The sequence below is a fragment of the Anomalospiza imberbis genome, unplaced genomic scaffold (assembly GCF_031753505.1).
Source record: "Anomalospiza imberbis isolate Cuckoo-Finch-1a 21T00152 unplaced genomic scaffold, ASM3175350v1 scaffold_78, whole genome shotgun sequence".
NCBI classification, from domain to species: domain Eukaryota; kingdom Metazoa; phylum Chordata; class Aves; order Passeriformes; family Viduidae; genus Anomalospiza; species Anomalospiza imberbis.
The window spans coordinates 200,852-219,215 of NW_027100397.1; the positions used below are offsets into that span (position 1 = coordinate 200,852).

At 55.3% G+C, this 18,364-nt stretch overlaps 1 protein-coding gene and 1 pseudogene across 2 annotated transcripts; one reads left to right on the forward strand and one right to left on the reverse strand.

Annotated features, from left to right (window-relative positions):
- Nucleotides 1-18,364, reverse strand: part of LOC137467742 (zinc finger protein 208-like) — a 181,526-nt pseudogene that overhangs the window by 13,390 nt on the left and 149,772 nt on the right.
- LOC137467744 (uncharacterized) lies at nt 5,648-18,228 on the forward strand. 2 transcript variants are annotated; one of them, XM_068179177.1, is made up of 13 exons: nt 5,648-5,710; nt 6,047-6,152; nt 8,500-9,108; nt 9,296-9,359; nt 9,926-9,974; nt 10,989-11,098; nt 11,853-11,970; nt 12,364-12,463; nt 12,887-13,083; nt 13,501-13,638; nt 17,270-17,417; nt 17,480-17,574; nt 18,136-18,228. In XM_068179177.1, the coding sequence occupies exons 1-13, from the start codon at nt 5,648-5,650 to the stop codon at nt 18,226-18,228; spliced, it is 1,890 nt and encodes a 629-aa protein (XP_068035278.1). The 2 variants fall into 2 exon arrangements, 1 of the variants encoding a protein (XP_068035278.1); XR_010995617.1 differs by lacking the exons at nt 5,648-5,710; nt 6,047-6,152; nt 10,989-11,098; ... (5 more) ...; nt 17,480-17,574; nt 18,136-18,228 and having other exon boundaries at nt 8,929-9,069; nt 9,926-10,872.

Consider the following 18,364-nt stretch of genomic DNA (forward strand, 5'->3'; position numbering starts at 1 on the left):
GCGAGGCGACTTTAGATCAGAGTCTCCTTTCAACAAATCATACAGAGGAGACAGCTGTGCGTCGGTTAGTCCCAGGTATGGACGTAACCAAGTGATGACACCCATCAACTTCTGGGCATCCTTCAGTGTCTTCACTGAATGCACAAATTGCACCTCCTGGTGTTGGATTGTCCGTTCCAGAATTTTGACCCCCAAATACTTCCAAGGAGGTTGTCGCTGAACCTTTTCTGGAGCCACCTGCAGTCCATGCTCATGCAAAGCATCGAGCAACCGAGGCTGAATCCTCAGCAGCTCATCCTGGGTAGAAGCAGCCACCAAAATGTCGTCCATATAATGATACAGACGTGCACCAGGAAACTGCTTGCGAACTCCAGACAAGGCACGAGCCACATACCATTGACATATGGCAGGGGAATTACGCATCCCCTGGGGCAAGACCCTCCATTGATATCGCTGTGCGGGCTCAGCATTGTCGATTGCTGGCACCGAAAAGGCAAATTTTGGTCTGTCATTGGGATGCAAAGGAATTGTAAAGAAACAATCCTTCAAATCCACGATGAAGATTGGCCAATCTGCAGGAAGCATGGTAGGCGATGGCATGCCTACCTGCAAAGTTCCCATACTTTCCATCACGGCATTGACCTTTCGGAGGTCTTGTAACAACCTCCATTTCTCAGATTTCTTCTTGATGCAGAAAACGAGTGTTCCAGGGACTGGTAGAAGGCTCCAGATGACCCTGGTCCAACTGCTCCTGCATCAAATCCCGAAGGGCGCTCAATTTATTGTGAGGGAGGGGCCACTGGTTCTCCCAAACAGGTGTGTCCACCAGCCACCGTATAGGAGGCGTGGGACACTCTGCGCCCTTCTTCGCAGTGGCCCCCATCAAAAACCCGTCCCGATGCGCACCCCCCATGCAGACAGAACATCCCTTCCCCAGAGGTTAGCAGGAGTAGAAGTAACATGTGGCCTAACCCAGGCCGTCTGTCCCTCTGGGTTTGTGATCAGCACAGACCGCTGGCTCACGTAACATCGTGCCGTCCCCCCCAGTCCTGCGACGGATGTCTCCACGGGACTCAGAGGCCAGTCCGGAGGCCAGGTGGCAAGGGAGAGAACTGTGACGTCAGCGCCACTATTGAGAAGCCCGCGGAGGTGAATCTCCGATGGGGTTGCACCGGGGATGGACAGAGTACATGACATCTCGGGACGGTCTTTGGTCAGGACAGCGGTCCAGTGAATTTGAGGCGGCCCAGTAGACCCAAAACCGCTGACTCCACACGACCGGCCAGCTGTCCTGCGAATAGAAGACTTAAAAGGTACAAGTTGAACAAGCCGTGTCCCTTTCGGGATCGTGACTGGGGGGGTGGGTGTGGAAACCATTGCACAAATCTGCCCTGTGAAGTCCGCATCAATGAGACCCAGGTGCACAATGATGCCCTGAAGGGTGGCACTAGACCTTCCCATAAGGAAAGCACTCATGCCTTCACCCAAAGGACCAAAAGCATCCAGAGGAACCTTGTGTATTTGACTAGATTCTAACACAACTGTTGCTGCTGTGCAGACATCCACACCTGCTGATCCACGGGTGCTGGCTGCAAGCTGGCTGAGCAAACCTCCATGGGCTCCGGGGTCTGGAGAGGAACTTGTGTCTGGGCGCGCTTCCCCTTCGCGCTCCGCTTCCCGTTTCCTGGGCCCGGCAGCGCCTGGCCATTAACATGAACAGTTGCCTTACAGGCGTATGACATATGGTCGGGCCTTCCACACCGGCCACACAAGAACATGGGAAATTTTCCCTTCTGCACTTTCTTTCCCTGTTTGGTGCTGGCCCGAGCAGTCCCCCCGCTGTTGTTGCCAACCCTGCGGCACTGCCCAAATCGGCTGCGCAACAGTAGTCCGGGCAGCCGTCCTTTGAACCGAGGGGCTGAGGTCTGCACAGGCCTCTACCATCTGCGAGACAGTAGCCGTACCAGGAAGAGCCCCTATGACTCTCCTACAGTCTGCATTACAGTTGCTCCTGGCCAGGTTCGCAAGCACAATTTTCCTCGCCTCAGAATCTGCTAACTGCCTCTCCACAGAGGCAGTCAGTCTCCCTGCAAATTTCATGAAAGGCTCATCTACCCCTTGGACAATGGTTGCAAACGGCTGCAGAGGAGCAGCCATTTCCAGGGTCTGAACCAGTGCTGCCAAGCCTAGCGTCTGGCACTGGTCAAGCACAAGGGGATCATATCCAGCTGAGGATCAACATAATTGCCTGTGCCCAGCAACATATCAGTGCCAACCGCACTCCTGGGATCCTGTGGCCCCCGCGTAGCATTCTTTTGCACTGCGCTGGCTACCAAACGAGCCCACTTGTCCTCAAAAACGTCAAACTGCACAGGGTCAAAAAGAGCATGTGCCACAGAACGGATGTCGGAAGGCGTCAGCATCTCAGCAACAAGCATGCGAAGCGTCTGCATAACTTCAGCAGAACCAACACCATGCTGGGCAACGGTATCACGGACTTCCTTCAGTGTCTTAAACGGTAAAGGTTGATGTGTGTTGTGAGTAACACCCCTAAGCACAGGGAAAGCCTGGGGACCCCTTGTCAAGGTCGCATCACCCGCCGCGTCCCGTCCCGTGGGCTCCACAGGGACATCGGCAGCCGCCTGACTGCGGGGCAGTGCAGCATCACTTGACACCACGCTCCCCGCAGCATCAGCAGAGCCAGAGGAGCCTCCCCCACGATCCTGCAGGCGCTGCGAGGAGGAAGAGTCGCACATCTCCTCAGCCTTATCTAGGACCTCCTGCCAAAACCGCCCGTGGTCCTTGGGACGCACGGTCACCTGGCAGGGGGGGAGGGTCCACAGGGCCGATGGAGAGGATCCGCGGCCACGGGAACCCACCGGTCTCCCGCCGGCCGCGTCAGCAGTCGCGCTAAAGCTAAACACCTCAGCGCCCCGCTGTACCGCAACCTCAGCCCCCGCGGCAGGCGGGGAAGGCGGAGCCGAACCAGCCGGCAGCTCGGCGGTGCCGCCCGCCGCAGCGCTGGCAGAGGGCACCGCGGCGGACACAGGCTGCGGCGCGGAACGCAGACCCGGCGCGGCGCCCCCCTCCCCCGGCGCGGGGGAGGGATGGGGCACAGAGAGAGACGCGGCGCTCGGAGTCACGTTATCACGGGCCGACACAAGGGAGTCCGGCACGGCCCCAAGGAGCGTCGCACCCGTGCCGCGCAGCCGCGCAGCGGGCACCGCCCCCGCCGGGCGGAGCGGGGCGGGCTGCCCGCCCGCTGGGCCGGGGCCCGAAGGAACAGCGACCAGCGCCCCGCCTCCGGCGGCTCCCACTGCCGCCGCACGCCCAGCAGGCTGCGCAGGCTCAGGCATGGGAGACGACCTTCCCCCAGAAGACGAGCCCGAGATGGAAACGGGCGAACCCGCTCTCGCTGCCCCCAGGGGATATGTCGTAGAAACACCGCAATTTGGACAAAGTGTTGTCACCGAATCAGACGCAATCAGAGGCGAGGACTGATCCACAGGCCCCTCTTCGCCCCCGAGCGCTGGGAAGGCACAAAGAGAGGGCGATTTCTCCCCCGACTCACTACATCTGCGGCGCGGGGCAGGGCGAGGCGGCCCGGCCGGCCCCACCGGCTCACTGCGCCTGCAACGCGGAGCGGGGTGAGGCGGCCGAGCCGGCTCCACCGACAGCTCGCTTAAGGCCAGCGGGCTGGGAGCCCGATCCACCTCAGAGGAGGAACCACCTGCCAGCTCATTGTCTCGGGGAGAAGGGGAAGCACCCGCATCCTGCATAAACTCAAAGTCCCCGTCGTCCACGTCCGAGACAGACGGTTCCCCCAAAGAGCTCCGAGAGCTACCAAATTCAGATTCCGGCCAAGCCGCGTCCACTATTTTCCATTGCACCAGCAGTGGTCCAACGTCCACAGAGCAGTTATCAAACAGGGCGTCCATGAGTCTGACCCCCAACTGAGACCACACTTCCCGGGACATCACCTCCCTAAAGTCAGAAAAGAACCCCTGCTGCCTTGCCCACAGAAACAGCCTTTCAAAATCACTCCAGGAGACGGAAACACGATTCCTCTCCAGGCCATTCCTCCAGAGATCCAACATAAGAGATTACATCCCGAAACCGATAGAGGTTTCCATCACTAACACAGCAGGCAAAACGCCACAGATCGGGGGGGGGGTAAGCTCACTCTCACCCGACCTAAGCTGTAGTACACGCCGGCGGCCACCAGATGTCACCAGAGGACACAAGGAAAAACGACGCACCACAGCTTTGGTCACCATGAAGAGACTAATTTATTTTTTCTGACTCCAATCATTTATAGTTCTCAAAAGGTGCCAGTGGATTGGAGGGTGAACGTGCCACCTCTCCAATGACACTGGACAAACTACCAGTCTATCAAATTTCTCCACCTCTATGAAAGAATGCAAAACAATAGGTTGTTTACAGAAAGTTGCATGAGAAAGTTCTCTACAAGAATGTAAATTCAGAAGACTTTAGAAAATCCTAAGAAATCAGGGCGACACTGCCACTTCCTCTTTTCCACCCTTCCCCCATTTGCCCTTCCACATCCTCTCCCCTTCCACCTCCAACCTTTTCCCAACCCACTTTTCGGATCCCATTCTCCTCTTTCCCACCCTTTCCCACCCTGTTCTAACAATTCCCAGCCCCACTTCCCGCTCAGTTTTGGGGTCCTACCCTCCCCTTTTCCCCACTTTCCCACCCTCTCCCGACCCTTCCTCACCTGCCCCCAACCCTCAGCCCCTCCCGCTCTTCCTTTCGGGGTCCCCTCCTCCTCCTGCCCCTGCAATTTCGGGCTCCCACCGCCCCCTTTTCCCCATTCTCCCCCCTGTCCCACCGCCTCCCGCCCCCCCCGCTCTCCCGAGAGCTCCGCGCCCGCAGCCGGGGGGGCTCCCAGCACCACCAGTGCCACCAGTACGGCCCCAGCTGCCGCCACTCGCCCCATGGCCAGCGCCGCCCAGGGAGCACCAGCCCCAGAGCGGCCGCGCTGCGCTGGCAGCACCAGTCCGGAGCAGCGCGGGCTCAGCAGCGCCGCGCGCTCTCATTGGCTCCGAGCACTTTTGGGCACCGATTGCCGAGGCTCTGCCACACAACCGATGACTCCTCAACTCCTCGCTCTCCCATTGGCTGCAGCGCGTTTTGGCTGCGTTTGGATTGGCTGAGCGGTTCCGGGACGCTGCAGCCCCGGCTGGGGCTTTTCCAGGCCCGGGGAGCCTTGGGGCGCTGCGCAGCTGGGAGCTCAGCTGTGCCCAGAAATGTGTGCCCGGCTGCGCGGGGTCTCAGGGGTGCCCGTGGCGAGGGGTGACGCTGGCCCCATGCCAGGCACCCCCCAGAGCCGCTCTGTCCCTGCCCCCCGCAGCCGCACAGGGACTGCAAATGGAACCGAGGGTTCCTGCCTGGGGACAAGGAGCGGGAGAGATCCCTCAGCAAATCCGGCACGGGCACAACAGACCCGGCCCGGGCACAGGGAGGGAATTTATTACCAACCAAATCACACCAGGACAAGGAGAGGGGAAAGAAATCTCTCCAACACCTTCCCCCCACCCAACCAGGATCACCCAGAGCGGGGTCACCGGGGCTCTGCCCAACGGGGCTCACTGGGGATCATCCAACGTGGATCCTCCCATGGGGGATGGAGCTGGAGCAGCGCACGAAGCTCTTCCTGCACTCGGGGCACTCACAGGGCCTCTCCCTGGTGTGGAAGTGCTGGTGAGTGACGATCCCTGAATTCCACCTGAAGCTCTTCTGCCATTCCAAGCACTCATAGGGCCATTCCCCAGTGTGGATCCTGTGGTGCTCGGTGAGGTCAGAGGTCCCACTGAAGCTCTCCCCACACTCCCCACACTCACAGGGCCTCTCCCCAGTGTGGATGTTGTGGTGTTCCATCAGGGTGGAGCTGCAGCTGAAACCCTGCCCACATTCCAAGCACTTGTGGGGTTTCTCCCTGCCATGAGGCTTCTCTACCAGCTCCGTGCTCCGGCTGGATCTCCGGCCACCTTCCTGGCTCAGGGGGGCTCTTTCCTCCCCGCAGCTCCCTGGGCTGGGTTTGCAGCCCCTCCTCCTGCAGGATCTTCGGGGCTTTTCCTCCTCCTCCATCCAGCCACACCCTGGGAATGACAAATCCTGCTTTGGGGAAAACCAAGGTGGGAGCACCTTGGAATAGAGGCTCCTCACTGCCCAAGTCCATCCCTAGAAGTCAGCAGGAGTCTTGTGTCCATGGAAATCTCCACTATATCAAGGTTCAGCCCAAAACAACTCTCCCAGGAGATCCTTATCTCTGATCTCTCCACTTTTGGTGTGCCAGAGGTTTCCTTTCCCTGGGATGATGGAGGTCCAATGCCTCCAGGGGTTCCCCCTTCTCTGGCGTCCTGATTAGGGATAATCCAGGGGCTTTTGGGGGGTCCATGGGGTCCCTTCTGCCCTGATGCTCTACTTTGAGATCCCAGGGGTCCCAGGGGTCCCTCCTCTCCAGGCTCCCCCCCATTCCAGCCAGCTGGGGGTCCCCCAGCTCCAGGATCACCCCTCTCTGCTCTCCCCACTCTGGGGGGTCCCAGGGGTTCCTCTCCTCTGCTCCCCAGGGGGTCCCCAGGACCAATGTCTTCCCCCTGGTGACCCTGGGCAATGGCCACGTGGATGCCCAAAGATCCCCCCAAGGGGCTCAGCTCTGGGGTCCTGCAAGATCCAAACCTACACACACACACACAGAAAAAAACCTCCCAGGGTTTATTTGGTCTTCCCAGACGATATTTGGGGCTCAATTCCACAATCTGCAGGCTCCAAACACACCCCAATAAAAAAACCCTCTCGGGGACCCTCCGACAGATTTGGGATGAGCTCCCCCTCCCCTCCCACCTGCAGGATGAGCTGGGGGCGATGGTCCCGGGGCCAAGGGTGCTGCGGCCACAGGGGGCACTGGAACCTCCTTTTTCTCCTCCTTTCCTGCTCCTGCTCCTCCTCTTCATGCTCCTCCTCTTCCTCTCTCCCTCCTCCTCCTCCTTCCTCATCCCACCTCCTGCCCAGTTCCTGCCTTCTCTATATTTAGAGTGGAAAAACCTTGCTTTTTTTTGAAACTAGAACACAGATCCCAGATGGAACACGGCTTGCTGGTTTTAGCCAGAAGTGTCAGTGACTAAAGGTCATGTTTGCTCTGCTTTGGTGTCGTCCTTGTTCCTCCTCAGTGTTCAGGCTGGGCTATGTGGTGTCCTTGTTTGCTGCATTTTCAGAGCTCCTCCTGGATCCTTTGGGCAACAGGCTGTGCCCTGGGAGGGCTCTTTGTGCTCCTTTGTGACACAGGAGAACCTTCCAGGCGGTTTCTGCGTGAGCTGCTGCTGTGATGTCACAGGAGCACTGCCACGTCCCCGAGGTGTTCCCGTTGCTGTGGCACACGGAGGCCTCAGTGTCCAGAGTGGCTCTGGGCACTGCTCGTTGCCGGAGGATCCTCCTGCCCGAGGCATTCTCAGCAGCCAGCCCAGCCCTGACGGGTGTCCTTCTGTGCTTGCAGGGCTACAGTCTGCAGACGTGTGCAGCGCAGCCAAAATGATCCAGCACGTGGCTGCTGCAGTTTGCACGCTGTACTCTGTGGCGTATGCGGGGTATTTTTTAACCCACTTGGCACGTAAGTCGAGGTTTTCCCTCGGTGCTGTGGCTTTGGGCTTGCTGTGTGCTTGCTGTTCTTCCTCTGGGCCTGAGCTGACTTTGTAACCAAATTGCCATGAAGACACCATTGCTTTGGGAGAGCTCCTGGCAGCAGCTGCAGCTGGAAAAGGGGGTGTCTGCAGCCAGCGGGGCGTGCGCAGCATTTGCAATGAGCCCTGGGGGGTTCTGTTCCCTCAAGCAGGGAGTCTGTGGCAGCAGAGCCTGGAACTGCCTGTCCAGCCAAGAGCTGACCCAGCCCAGTATTTTGTGCTGTTCTCTTGCTGTGGGAAGGGACTGTGGCTCCTGGAGGGACGCTGTGAAAGCAAAATGCTCTCTCGGGGTTGCCTTGCTCTGGGGCATTTCCCACCACAGGCAGTTTTTTTCCTGACAGCATCTGGTTCATGTTCCCTCTTCCCTTGCAGGGCACCTCATGAGTGGATCCCGAGCAGCTCCTCCTTCGGTGAGTGGGAAAGGAACCTTTGGTGTTTGGAATTGTGCAGCAAGTTGTGAGCTCGGCATGTGGCAGCCATGTGCCAGCCTGGGAGGCTGAAGGAAAGTTCCTGTCATTGTCCTTGCAGCAGCAAAGGGATCCCTGGGAGTTTTCTCCTTTTCTGCTGAAGACCTTTTGAAGAGCTGCAGGTCTGGTTTTGCAGGCAGAGCATTGCTTGCTGGCTCTACCCATGGTGGAATATGGAATTCCCAACAATAAGGGGCAATGTCGACTTTAGCCCATTGTTAGTTTGAACAGCTCCGAACCCAATTTCTGCTTAGTGCAGCTGGATGTGCAGCTGAGGGTAAATAAGGTGATAACTGAGACAGAACTTCCCGTCCCTCACGCTGCCGTCTGTCCACAGGGCACAAAAGCAGCACCAGCACCTCCTCTGGCTCCCTCTGCTTCCAAAGACGAGGCCAAAGAGGAGGAAGGCAGCAGTGAGCTTCCCACTGTTCCGGGGGACGATGGTGAACATCCCTCAGTGATGGGAGATGACAGTGAACTTCCCGCTGCTCTGGGAGACGAGGGCGAACATCCCGCGCTGTGGGAACACAACGGCGAGGCTCCCGCGGTGTGGGACAAGGACAGTGGACATCTCCCGGCGTGGGACGAGGAGAGAGGACATCTTGTGGCTTGGGAAGAGGAGGGTGAACTTCTCCCAGCATGGGAAGCGGACAGTGAACTTCCCCTGGCTTGGAGAGATGATGGCGAACCTGCAGCGTTTTGGGAAGAGGACGGAGAACCTGCAGCGTTTTGGGAAGACGACGGAGAAGCTGCAGCGTTTTGGGAAGAGGACGGAGAAGCTCCCTGTGCTTGGGAAGAGGACACTGAACCTCCCTCGGCTGTGGGATCCTGGGCTGAACATTCTGACAGCAGCACAGCCCTGCAGCCAGAGGGGAGAGGGGAGTGGTGCCTGATGCAGCTGAGTACGTCTGCTCTGTTCCTGTGTGCCAGAGCAGGGTGCTGTGTGTGTGTCTCGGCATCAGCTGCACCCAGTGCTGCTCTGCAGCTGAATGTGCCAGGGTCATTTCTTGTCCTTCCCCAGCTGAGACCAAGGGGCTGACGGCCCCAGGGAGGGGGGCTGCATTCTGGCTCTGCTGCAAGGCGGGGTCTCACTCTGGGAGGGAGCGTCTTCCACGTAGTTTCTTTCAGGGAACACCGTGAGCCTGGCGGAGCCTGCCGAGAAATACCTGGAAGTGGAGCAGATTGGCCAAGGGTAAGTGCACGGCAGTTACTTCTGCACAAGCAGGCCCAGGTGTTGTGCTGGTGCAGGATCAAGTGAGAAGTCAGGAGAGCTCCAAACACCTCCAGACACTGGGGCGCCATCCTGCTGTCCCTCAGTCCTGATCAGAATTGATACCTGTGCTCAGAAGGCACCGTCAAAGGCCCCTGAGGCTGGCAGTGTCCTGCCTGCAGCAAGGAGCAGGACCTGGAAGATCTTCTGTCCCTGGAATTGGATTGCCTAGGCAGGAAATGGGAAAGGATGGAATGCATTCTTTTCCAGTTCTTTAGACTCCCATTGCTCACTTCAGGTTTTGAACTAAAGCTGTTCAGTGTGGACATTTGGGATTTGCTCCAGCCCAATTCCTTGGTGTTGGGTCTCAGTTTTCTCTGGCACACCTTGCATGGCAGAGGGCTGGTGGCTGCTGCGCTGTTGTTGGAAGGGTCGATGCCCCCAGGTGTTTGTGAACGCTGCAGGCAGCAGAGATCTCCTGTCTGGGCTGGCTTTCACTGCCAGGACCTAAAGCACTGCTTCTTTCTTCTCTGCTGTTTTGTCTCCAGGGCTTTCGGAACCGTTTCTAAAGGACTCGACAGGGCCACTGGAGGAGAGGTCAGTGTCAACACGCCCAGCACGTCTGGCAGCTCTCCAGGGCTCTCCCCTCGGCTGGGAGCTGTGGCTGCAGCTTTGGGGGCCAGCAGAGCTTTCCTGCACAGGCTGCTCCTCTGCAGGCAGAGCCGTGTCAGCCTGCAGAGCACAGCTGGGACAGACTTGGTCCTTCTGAAGTGCCCAAAGGAATGCAAGGAGGGCAGCGGTGTCTGTCAGAGCAGGACACGCTGGCTTGGTCTTCATATCTAAAAGTGGGAATGCATCAGTGCTGGAGACTGAGGCCCAATTTATCTTCACCCCAGCCTCAGACAGGAACACTATTTAGCAGTTTTTCCATCCTGCCTTTCATCTTCAAAGGATACCTCAAGGCCTAATGAGGGAGAGATCCTGCTTGGGCTCAGTTTGGGGTTTCAGTTCCACTGCAGCTCTTCACAGAGAGAGAGGGAGAGAAATGAGAAGATGGATGTCCAGAGCAAAGCTCTCTCCTAAACCCTGCAGTTGTGTTTGGCTCTGGGGTCAGTGACAGCCTGTGACAGGGATCACCTGAGCAATGGATGTGTGTGTTTGCTTTGTTGTGCAACCCCAACCAGAGCAGTTGCATCTGAAATCATGACCCAATCCCATAGAACTGCTAAAGGGTTCCCAGCTGTTTTGCTCTGTTTGCACAGAACCAGAATTACCTCCTGCTTGCAGAATGTGTTTGAACAATAATGAGAGTGTTGAGGCCATTTGAGAAGACTGTAGGTGCAGAGAATGTGGTTAGAGCTTAGAGGCTGACAGCTGAGGGGCCATTTCTGCAGAGCTTGCAAGGCCAAATGTCTCTGGCCATGTGTCCTGTAAGCAGCCCCCAGCGAGCAGAGCAATGGGCTGTGGGAATGGCACTTGCTGAGCTCTGGTGTCCCATCCCAAGGCAGTTGGGCACAGCCCTGCTCCGTCGCCCCAAAAAGACTCGCTCCGTGTTTGCTGCAGCCTCCTGCCACAGACTCCTCCAGTGAAAGGTCTGCAATGTCCCTTCAGGTGGCCATAAAGAAAATGAGTCTGAGAGGGCAGAACAGGGAACGAGCTGTGAATGAGCTCCTGCTCCTGAAGAACAAGAAGAACCCCAACATTGTCAGCTCTTTGGACAGGTGAGTGCTTCAGGCCTTATCCCGTGCCCGGGCCCTGCCTTAACCTTTCCTGGCATCCGTAGTCTGTAGCCTGATTTGAAAATACCTGACCCAGCCGTATCTTCCCAAAACAACAGCCTGGCAGTTCGCTCCCTCCATGTGCTTTTTTTGCTTTGGTTTGGTTTTCCCTTCAAGTTGACCCTGTTTTCTGTTTCTTACAACAAGTGCTGGTAAACCACAGCAGAAATTATTTCCCTTGGCTTCTTCTTCCCAGCCCTTTCCCATTGCTGCAGATGCCAGGAAGACCAGGTTCTTGTTCCCAGAAATGCCTCGTTTGCCCATTTGCCACTGGCCTTGCCTGTTTCTGAAGGGACTTTCTGAAAGGTTTTCTGACCCCTTTTGTCCCAAGTGCTGCCCGGCCTCCTCCCCTGGATAACCCTGGGAGCTGTGTTGCCTTGTTCTGCAGGGAAGGGTGGAACTGATGAGTTCAAAAGCTGAACCAGCTGGGGGCCAGTGTTGTGGTTCCACATTGATCTGGGCCTTTGCTAAACTGCATTTTTCACCTGCTTGCCATCTCAGGCCTCTCCTTTCTCACAGGGGTCTCCTCCTTTAGACTGTGCAGATCCCAAGGGCTGTGCAGCCTGGCAGGAATGTCTCTCCATCGGATTCTGTCCTCACTGACAAGTGACCTGGCAACAAAACTCCACTCCAGGCTTTTCCATGAGGGAATTGAGCACTGCACATTGGTCTCCATGCCACTACTTTCCTCTTCCAGCTTCCTTGTCGATGGAGATCTCTGGCTGGTGGTGGAATACATGGATGGAGGAACTTTGCAGGACGTTGTCAGACAGACACGCATGGCTGAAGGAGAGATGGCAGCCGTCAGTCGGGAGGTGAGGGATCCTGCCTGTGACTGCCATGCCTTGGACACGATGGTCCTTCCCAGCAGGGCGTGAGAGCAGGAGTGGCTCCATGCTCAGGGCTTTGTTTCTCTGTTGTTTTTATGAGCTGGAGAAGAAAGAGCCCCTGCAGTGAACGGCCTGCCAGCAGCACTGCACTTCTACTCTGTTCTTGTTCTCTTTCCTGCTGTTGTGGCACTCTCTGCCTGTTTTGGATTTGATGTGCTGTTCTCAGCTTTGCCTTGAACCGTTTGCCTGGAGCTTGTCTGCACTGCACTCCTGGCCTGTCACAGCAAAGTCGCTGCTGGCAGAATTCTAAACTGTCCTTTCTTGTGTGATATATTCCGGCCATTGGTTTTTACCCTCGTGTTTCTTGTTCTCTCTCAGTGTCTGCAGGGCCTGCATTTCCTCCATTCGAACCGGGTGATCCACAGAGATCTGAAGAGCTCCAACATCCTTCTGGGAATGGACGGCTCTGTCAAGCTGGGTGGGTGTTCCTGGCCAGGCACGGCGCTCCCGGGGTGCGGCTGTGGGGCTGCTTCCCAGTGACGGCCAGAGCCCCACAAGGGCTGCTGGGGGCACTGCCCGGCCCCTGCTGCCAGCTGAGAGCGGCTGCCCCTGCAGAGAGCTCAGGAGAGGAGCAGGCTGTCAGGGGTGCCTTTGCTCTGGGAATGGCCCTCCCAGAGGGGCAGGAGTTGGAATCTAAAGCTGCAAGGGAATCAGTAAAAGCAACTGCACGAAAGCTGAGGGTTACTTTAAGGGTCCAGTTCAGTTCCATCTTTCCTTGGCTACAGCCCTGAGGACTTTTCCAGCTGACTTCACTGCTGCATTCTCAGACTGAGAGTGGGGAGTCTTTGTGCTTGGTTTCCTCATTCCAGCTGCCTTTGACAGTGTTTGTTTCTGTCCTCAGCTGATTTTGGCCTCAGCGCTCAGCTCAGCCCTGAGCAGGACCAGCGCAGCTCCATGGTGGGCACTGCTCACTGGATGGCCCCAGAAGTTGTCACCAGTTCTCCTTACGGCCCCAAGGTGGACATCTGGTCCTTCGGCATTGTGACCATCGAGATGGTGGAAGGAGAACCTCCTTACTTCAAGGAAACGAGGGCCATGGTAAGAGGCCAATTCTCCAGTGGTTGCAGAGGCCTGTGAGCACAGGGTGACCGTGCACTGGGAGCAGCAGCTGGAGGTTTCTGGACATGGGGAAGGGAATTCTCAGAGGACTGGAGCCTCAACACAGACACATATTCTGCAGTCTCCAGACACAATCTGCTCTGGGATTTACGTTGTTGCAGTTCTTCTGGCTGAGAGGATGACCTGAAAATGTGAAGCAAGTGCACCAGCTCTTTACAATGGCTGTGGCAGCACCAGGGTTAGGGTTTTTTGGTTGGCATAGAAAAATGAGCTGTGAGCAGCATCTCTGCCAGGGAGGAAAGTGCCCCTGGAGCTGGGGCTGGGAAGCTGGGGTCGATGTGAGCACTTGTGGGTGGGAAGGAAGCTGGCAGAGCGCTGAGTTTGCTTTTCCTGCAGGCTCGCGCTCTGATCCGGCAGAACGGGACCCCGCAGCTGCAGGAGCCCAGGCGCCTGTCGGCTCTGCTGCGGGACTTCCTCGAGTGCAGCCTGGAGCCGGACGAGGAGCGGCGCTGGTCTGCCCAGGAGCTGCTGCAGGTGAATGCCAAGCGGCTGCAGGGGAAGCAGCAGCGCCAGGGAGGGGTTTTCTTGCGGGGCCCCCTCCGATGGTTTCCGGTCTCGCTGCTTTCCACACGCAAAGCAAGCAGAATCCTCGCCTGGTTTGCCTTGGCAGGGGCCTTTTGAGGTCATCTGCACCTGGGGCCCCACAGCGAGCAGGGCCATCTTCAAGCAGCTCAGGTGGCTCAGAGCCCTGCCTGACCTGAGCTTGGATGTTTCCAGGGAGGAGGCACCTCCCACATCTCTGGGCACCTTCTGTCAGTGCTTCCCCACTCTCCTGCTAAAAAAATTCTGCCTCAGATCTTATCTGAGCCTGCTTCCCTCTCCTGAGTTTCAGACCATTTCCCTTTGTCCTGTTGCAGCAGAGCCTGTGAGGAAGTTGACTCTGGAAAGTAACGGTTCATTTCTTTCTTTTTTCTCCTTTGGGCAGCACCCATTTTTATCATCAGCCAAGCCTCTCTCCAGCCTGACCCCTCTGATCACTGCAGCAAAGCAACTGAGGCAGCAGCAGAGGAGATGAAGCACTGGAGGACAGCGTTTAGTTACTGTAGTTAGTTAGGACAACTAGTTAGTTATGGTAGTTAGCAGTGCTAGTTGGTTAAGGTAGTTAGGACAGCCTGTTTGTTACGGTTCTTATGACAGCCTGTTTGTTATGGCACTTTTTTGAATAAAAACTCTCTTAAACCTCAACTCCCTTGACGTGTCCCTTCCTTCTCCCTGTGTGACTCAGCTGCCCGGAGCAATGTGAGGGGAGAGCGGGCCCAGCCTCACCCAGTGCTGAGCCCCAGCAGAGCCCTGGCAGAGCCCAGAGCAGCCTCAGCATCTGCAGAGTCAGCCTGGAAGGAGGCGCTTGGAGCCTTCTCGGCTGCACCCGACTCTTGGTTACAAACTGTGGGTGGTGGAAAATGCCACCGGCTCTGCAAGAGGGCAGAAGGGGCCCGGGGAAGGCCCAAGGGCTCCATGCAAGGGAAAAACCTGCCCTGGGTTTGTTATAAAGAACTATGTAGTTGGTGGCTTTTGCTATTATGTCTTGACTTCTGCAACTTATTCCTAATCACAACATGAAAGATGAGCTGATTTTGATACACTACAGTTTGTAATCACTTTTAACTGCTTTTGCTGTCGTACAATTTGTCGGCTTTTTGTGGCCAATGCCCTGGCCCCTGTGTCGCTCAAATCCTCAGAACATCATTCATGGATGATATTTTAGTTTGTGGACAGTGTGAAAAACATACATTATAGTTTTGGCTTTTGCAAAGTATTGAAGTGGATGCTACGTGTTTTGCATTAGAATGTTAACTTTTGCAGAAGTTGCTGCAGTTGTGAAATAATAACTAATGCTTTTATTTTTGTAACTAACTGACAAGAACAACTCAGAGATATTTGTGAAACAGCTAATGTTGATTTAAAGTACTTGTGGAAGTAGCTAAAACCGTCTGCATGGCCAGATAACATTTAAGGAACGGGTGTGATGAGGACCCCTGCCGCTGACCCTTCGACTGTCAATAACTGTCGCCTGCTGATGTGGAAACCCAGGGCACTGGGAATATTTCTCTGTCTGCTCTGGGGTGCCCTGACCCCCAGGGGAGCACTGACTTTGACCCTCGTTCATGGAGAAAACTTCCAAAGCCTCAAGGTAAACTAGAAACCACAAAAGTGTGAAAGAGATTGTAGAGAATTGTAGAGAGTAGTGGAGTATTTCACATGGGTGAGACATTTAGGTTTTAGGATTTTTAGTATGTTATAGATGGATTCAAGATGGAGGATATAGGGTGTTGTCTTGAGTTCCCTTCTTCTTTCTTCTTCCTCTTTCTTCTTGCCTTTAGCTGGTATCTTGTAAATGGGTAGAAAAATCCACATGAAAAATCCGGGTCTTTAGGGCTCAGTTATTGGGTTAGAAAGGAAAATAATTTCGGTGTCCCTTCTTAACTGGGTAGCTTAGTTTTTGATTAGACTTAAAAGGCCTTGTAACAAGAGATTGTTGGTCATTTTTGTGCTGTTTTTCCTGCACGCAGAGTCTGGTGCAGACAGTGTGCTGAAGTTTTGATAAGGTAACAATAAACAGAAGCTGAAGACCAAAGAAGTCCAATGCGTCTCTCCTTCCTGACACAGAACTGCTCCAGGAGGGTCTCCCCTGCCAGGGGAGCCCCCAGGGAGTTGCCCAACTTGGGGCCTGCAGACTCACAGCTGAAACCAGGGATTAGGGGGCTGTTGTGAGGAAGTGACACACAACCCTCAGAACAACAATCAACGATTCCTGCACGTACTCTAGAAAGGCGGCTTGGGGCTCAAACCAACTTAAAGAGTTCCTGGAACAAGTAAACGAGTTCAAAGAAATCTTTCAATGTGTATAATCTTTATCAATATGTTTTTGAACAATAAAATGGAAAAAATAGATAAGAAGAGTTGCTATGGCTAACCAGTGTGCCTCTGGCCATTGCCAAACACCCACCACTGTTATTGATTTGTCTCTAATTATGCCTTCTTAAAGTTTTAAAAATTCTAAAGCATGAGGCTCATTTCTCACCAAACCCAAGGTACTCACCCCTTGCTTTCTTGCAAGCCATTGCCAATCCTCAATTTCATCTGGGTGGAGGAGAATGACGCTGCAATGAAAACAAGGAAAAGGAAGATGCACTGCTGTGGAGGCCCAGGAGCCTACCATCAGAATCTCAGTCCCTCAGCTCTGGAGGACTGGTCCCAAACAAGAATAGATTTCAAGGTTATGGGGAGAAGCTTGCTTCTCCCATAGATCTTTGCAGGCACATGCTGATTTCTGTAAAGTTATGTTACCCCATTGGCCCGTTGGCCTAATTACCCTAGTTCAACCCCTGTCACCTATTTTGGTTAGTCCCTAGAATGTTCTCCTCTCTCTGTCCCTCCACTGGCCCAAGTTTACTGCATTTCCCTGCCTCTGTTTCCCTATTAGCTGACACGACCCTTAACCCCTCCTTTGCACCATTTTCCCCCATATCCATTGGACCCTGACCCTCAGCTCCACCCTCACTACCCCATATAAAAACGCCCTGTGCCCTCAGCTTGCAGCCTGTCTTTGTCCCTGGAGCCTGTTCAGCTCTGTGCCCTGTTCCTGTTCCAATAAACCAGTTTGCTGGAGATCCTACAAAGACCCATCCTGCCTACTTTGTCAGCTTTATAAAGTCGCCGTGAGCTTCGGGCTCATCAGTGCCGGACGCTCCAAGGGCCTTGGTAGTGCTAGGACGCTACAGACTGGGACAGCCAGGCAGGTGAGGAGGAAGTCACTGCCCCTTTGCCCCTCTCTCCTGCTCCATCTCCCAGCCCAGCATCGCCCCTGGCTGCAGGACAACCTCGCTGCTGACGCCGTTCTGCCAGGGATGGATTGTGGGGATCTCCTTCCCCTTCCCTCTGGCACGGAGGCAAATCCCATCTTCTTCTCTGCCCTACTTCCTCTCCTCATTCTCTCCTTCATCCATCTACGTCTTTTCCCATTTCCTTCCTCCCTCGTTCTTTCTTCTTCCTTCCTCTCCTGCCTTTCCCTTTCTCTTTCTCCCTGTCCCTAACTCTCCTTGTCCTTCCTGCCCCAGGCACTGAGCTGCGGACAGAGACCAGGGAGAACAAATCCCTGACACAGAACCTCGTGGAAGAGGCCATTTGGAATGGCTCCACGGCACAGGAATGCAGTGGGGAGGAAAAGCCCCAGAGGTCCCACACGAGGAGGGGCTGCAAACCCAGCCTGGGGAGCTGCAAGGAGGGAAAACCCTCTCTGTGGTGGGAAGGGTGTGGGGAATGGGAGAAGAGCTTCAGGCAGAGCTCAGCCTATTCCTGGTGCCTCCAAAGACAGTGGTGCTGGATGCAGAGATCCATGGGAATGCAGAGATCCCCTTGCAGATCCATGGGGCTGCAGAGATGCCCCTGCAGATCCATGGGGATGCAGAGGTCTCCCTGCATATCCATGGGTGTAATATATAATTTAAAATAAATTGTGCTCAGGACTAGAAATAATACAGTATCTTTTTAAATGGAATCAAGTGACAGAAAGAACAATATATACAAGATGAATTCCTGTCTCAAAGGATGGTTACTCTGAAGGATTATTCCATCTAGAAGATAAGCATTGAACTGATAAGATGAATATTCATAGCCAGAACAAGATATTCGAGAGGATTGCCATCTAACGAGACTTCAGCAGAGTATTCCAGGAAAAGCTCTGCACAAGAAAACATGCATTAATATGTGGAAAGGGGCAAGACCGATGAGAGGGAACAGGAAGACCCCCCAGGAGTCCTACTACGTCTGAAAGCAATATAAATAAAACCCTGTGGAATCAGTACCTTGTGAACTGCCAGAGGTACGGGGCTGTATAGCCTGAAACCAGCTCCGATCGCCTGGCTCGGCGCTGTTTTGCTTGTGGCTTTTCCAATTTTTATTTGACTTGATTTAATAAATTCCTCTAATTATTAAATTGACTGATTCATTGATAACAGTGGGGCTGCAGAGATCCCCCTGCAGATCCATGGGGATGCAGAGATCCCCCTGCAGCCCCTGGAGGAGCCAGGCTGGAGCATGGGGACGCCTGAGAGGAGGCTGTGACCCCGTGGACAGAGGGGGCCCCGCTGGAGCAGCCTGTCCTGGAAGGACTGACCCCGTGGCACAGTGACCCACGCTGCAGCACTTGGAGGGGGGCTGTGCCCCAGGGGATGGACTCCGGTTGGAGAAGTTCCTGGAG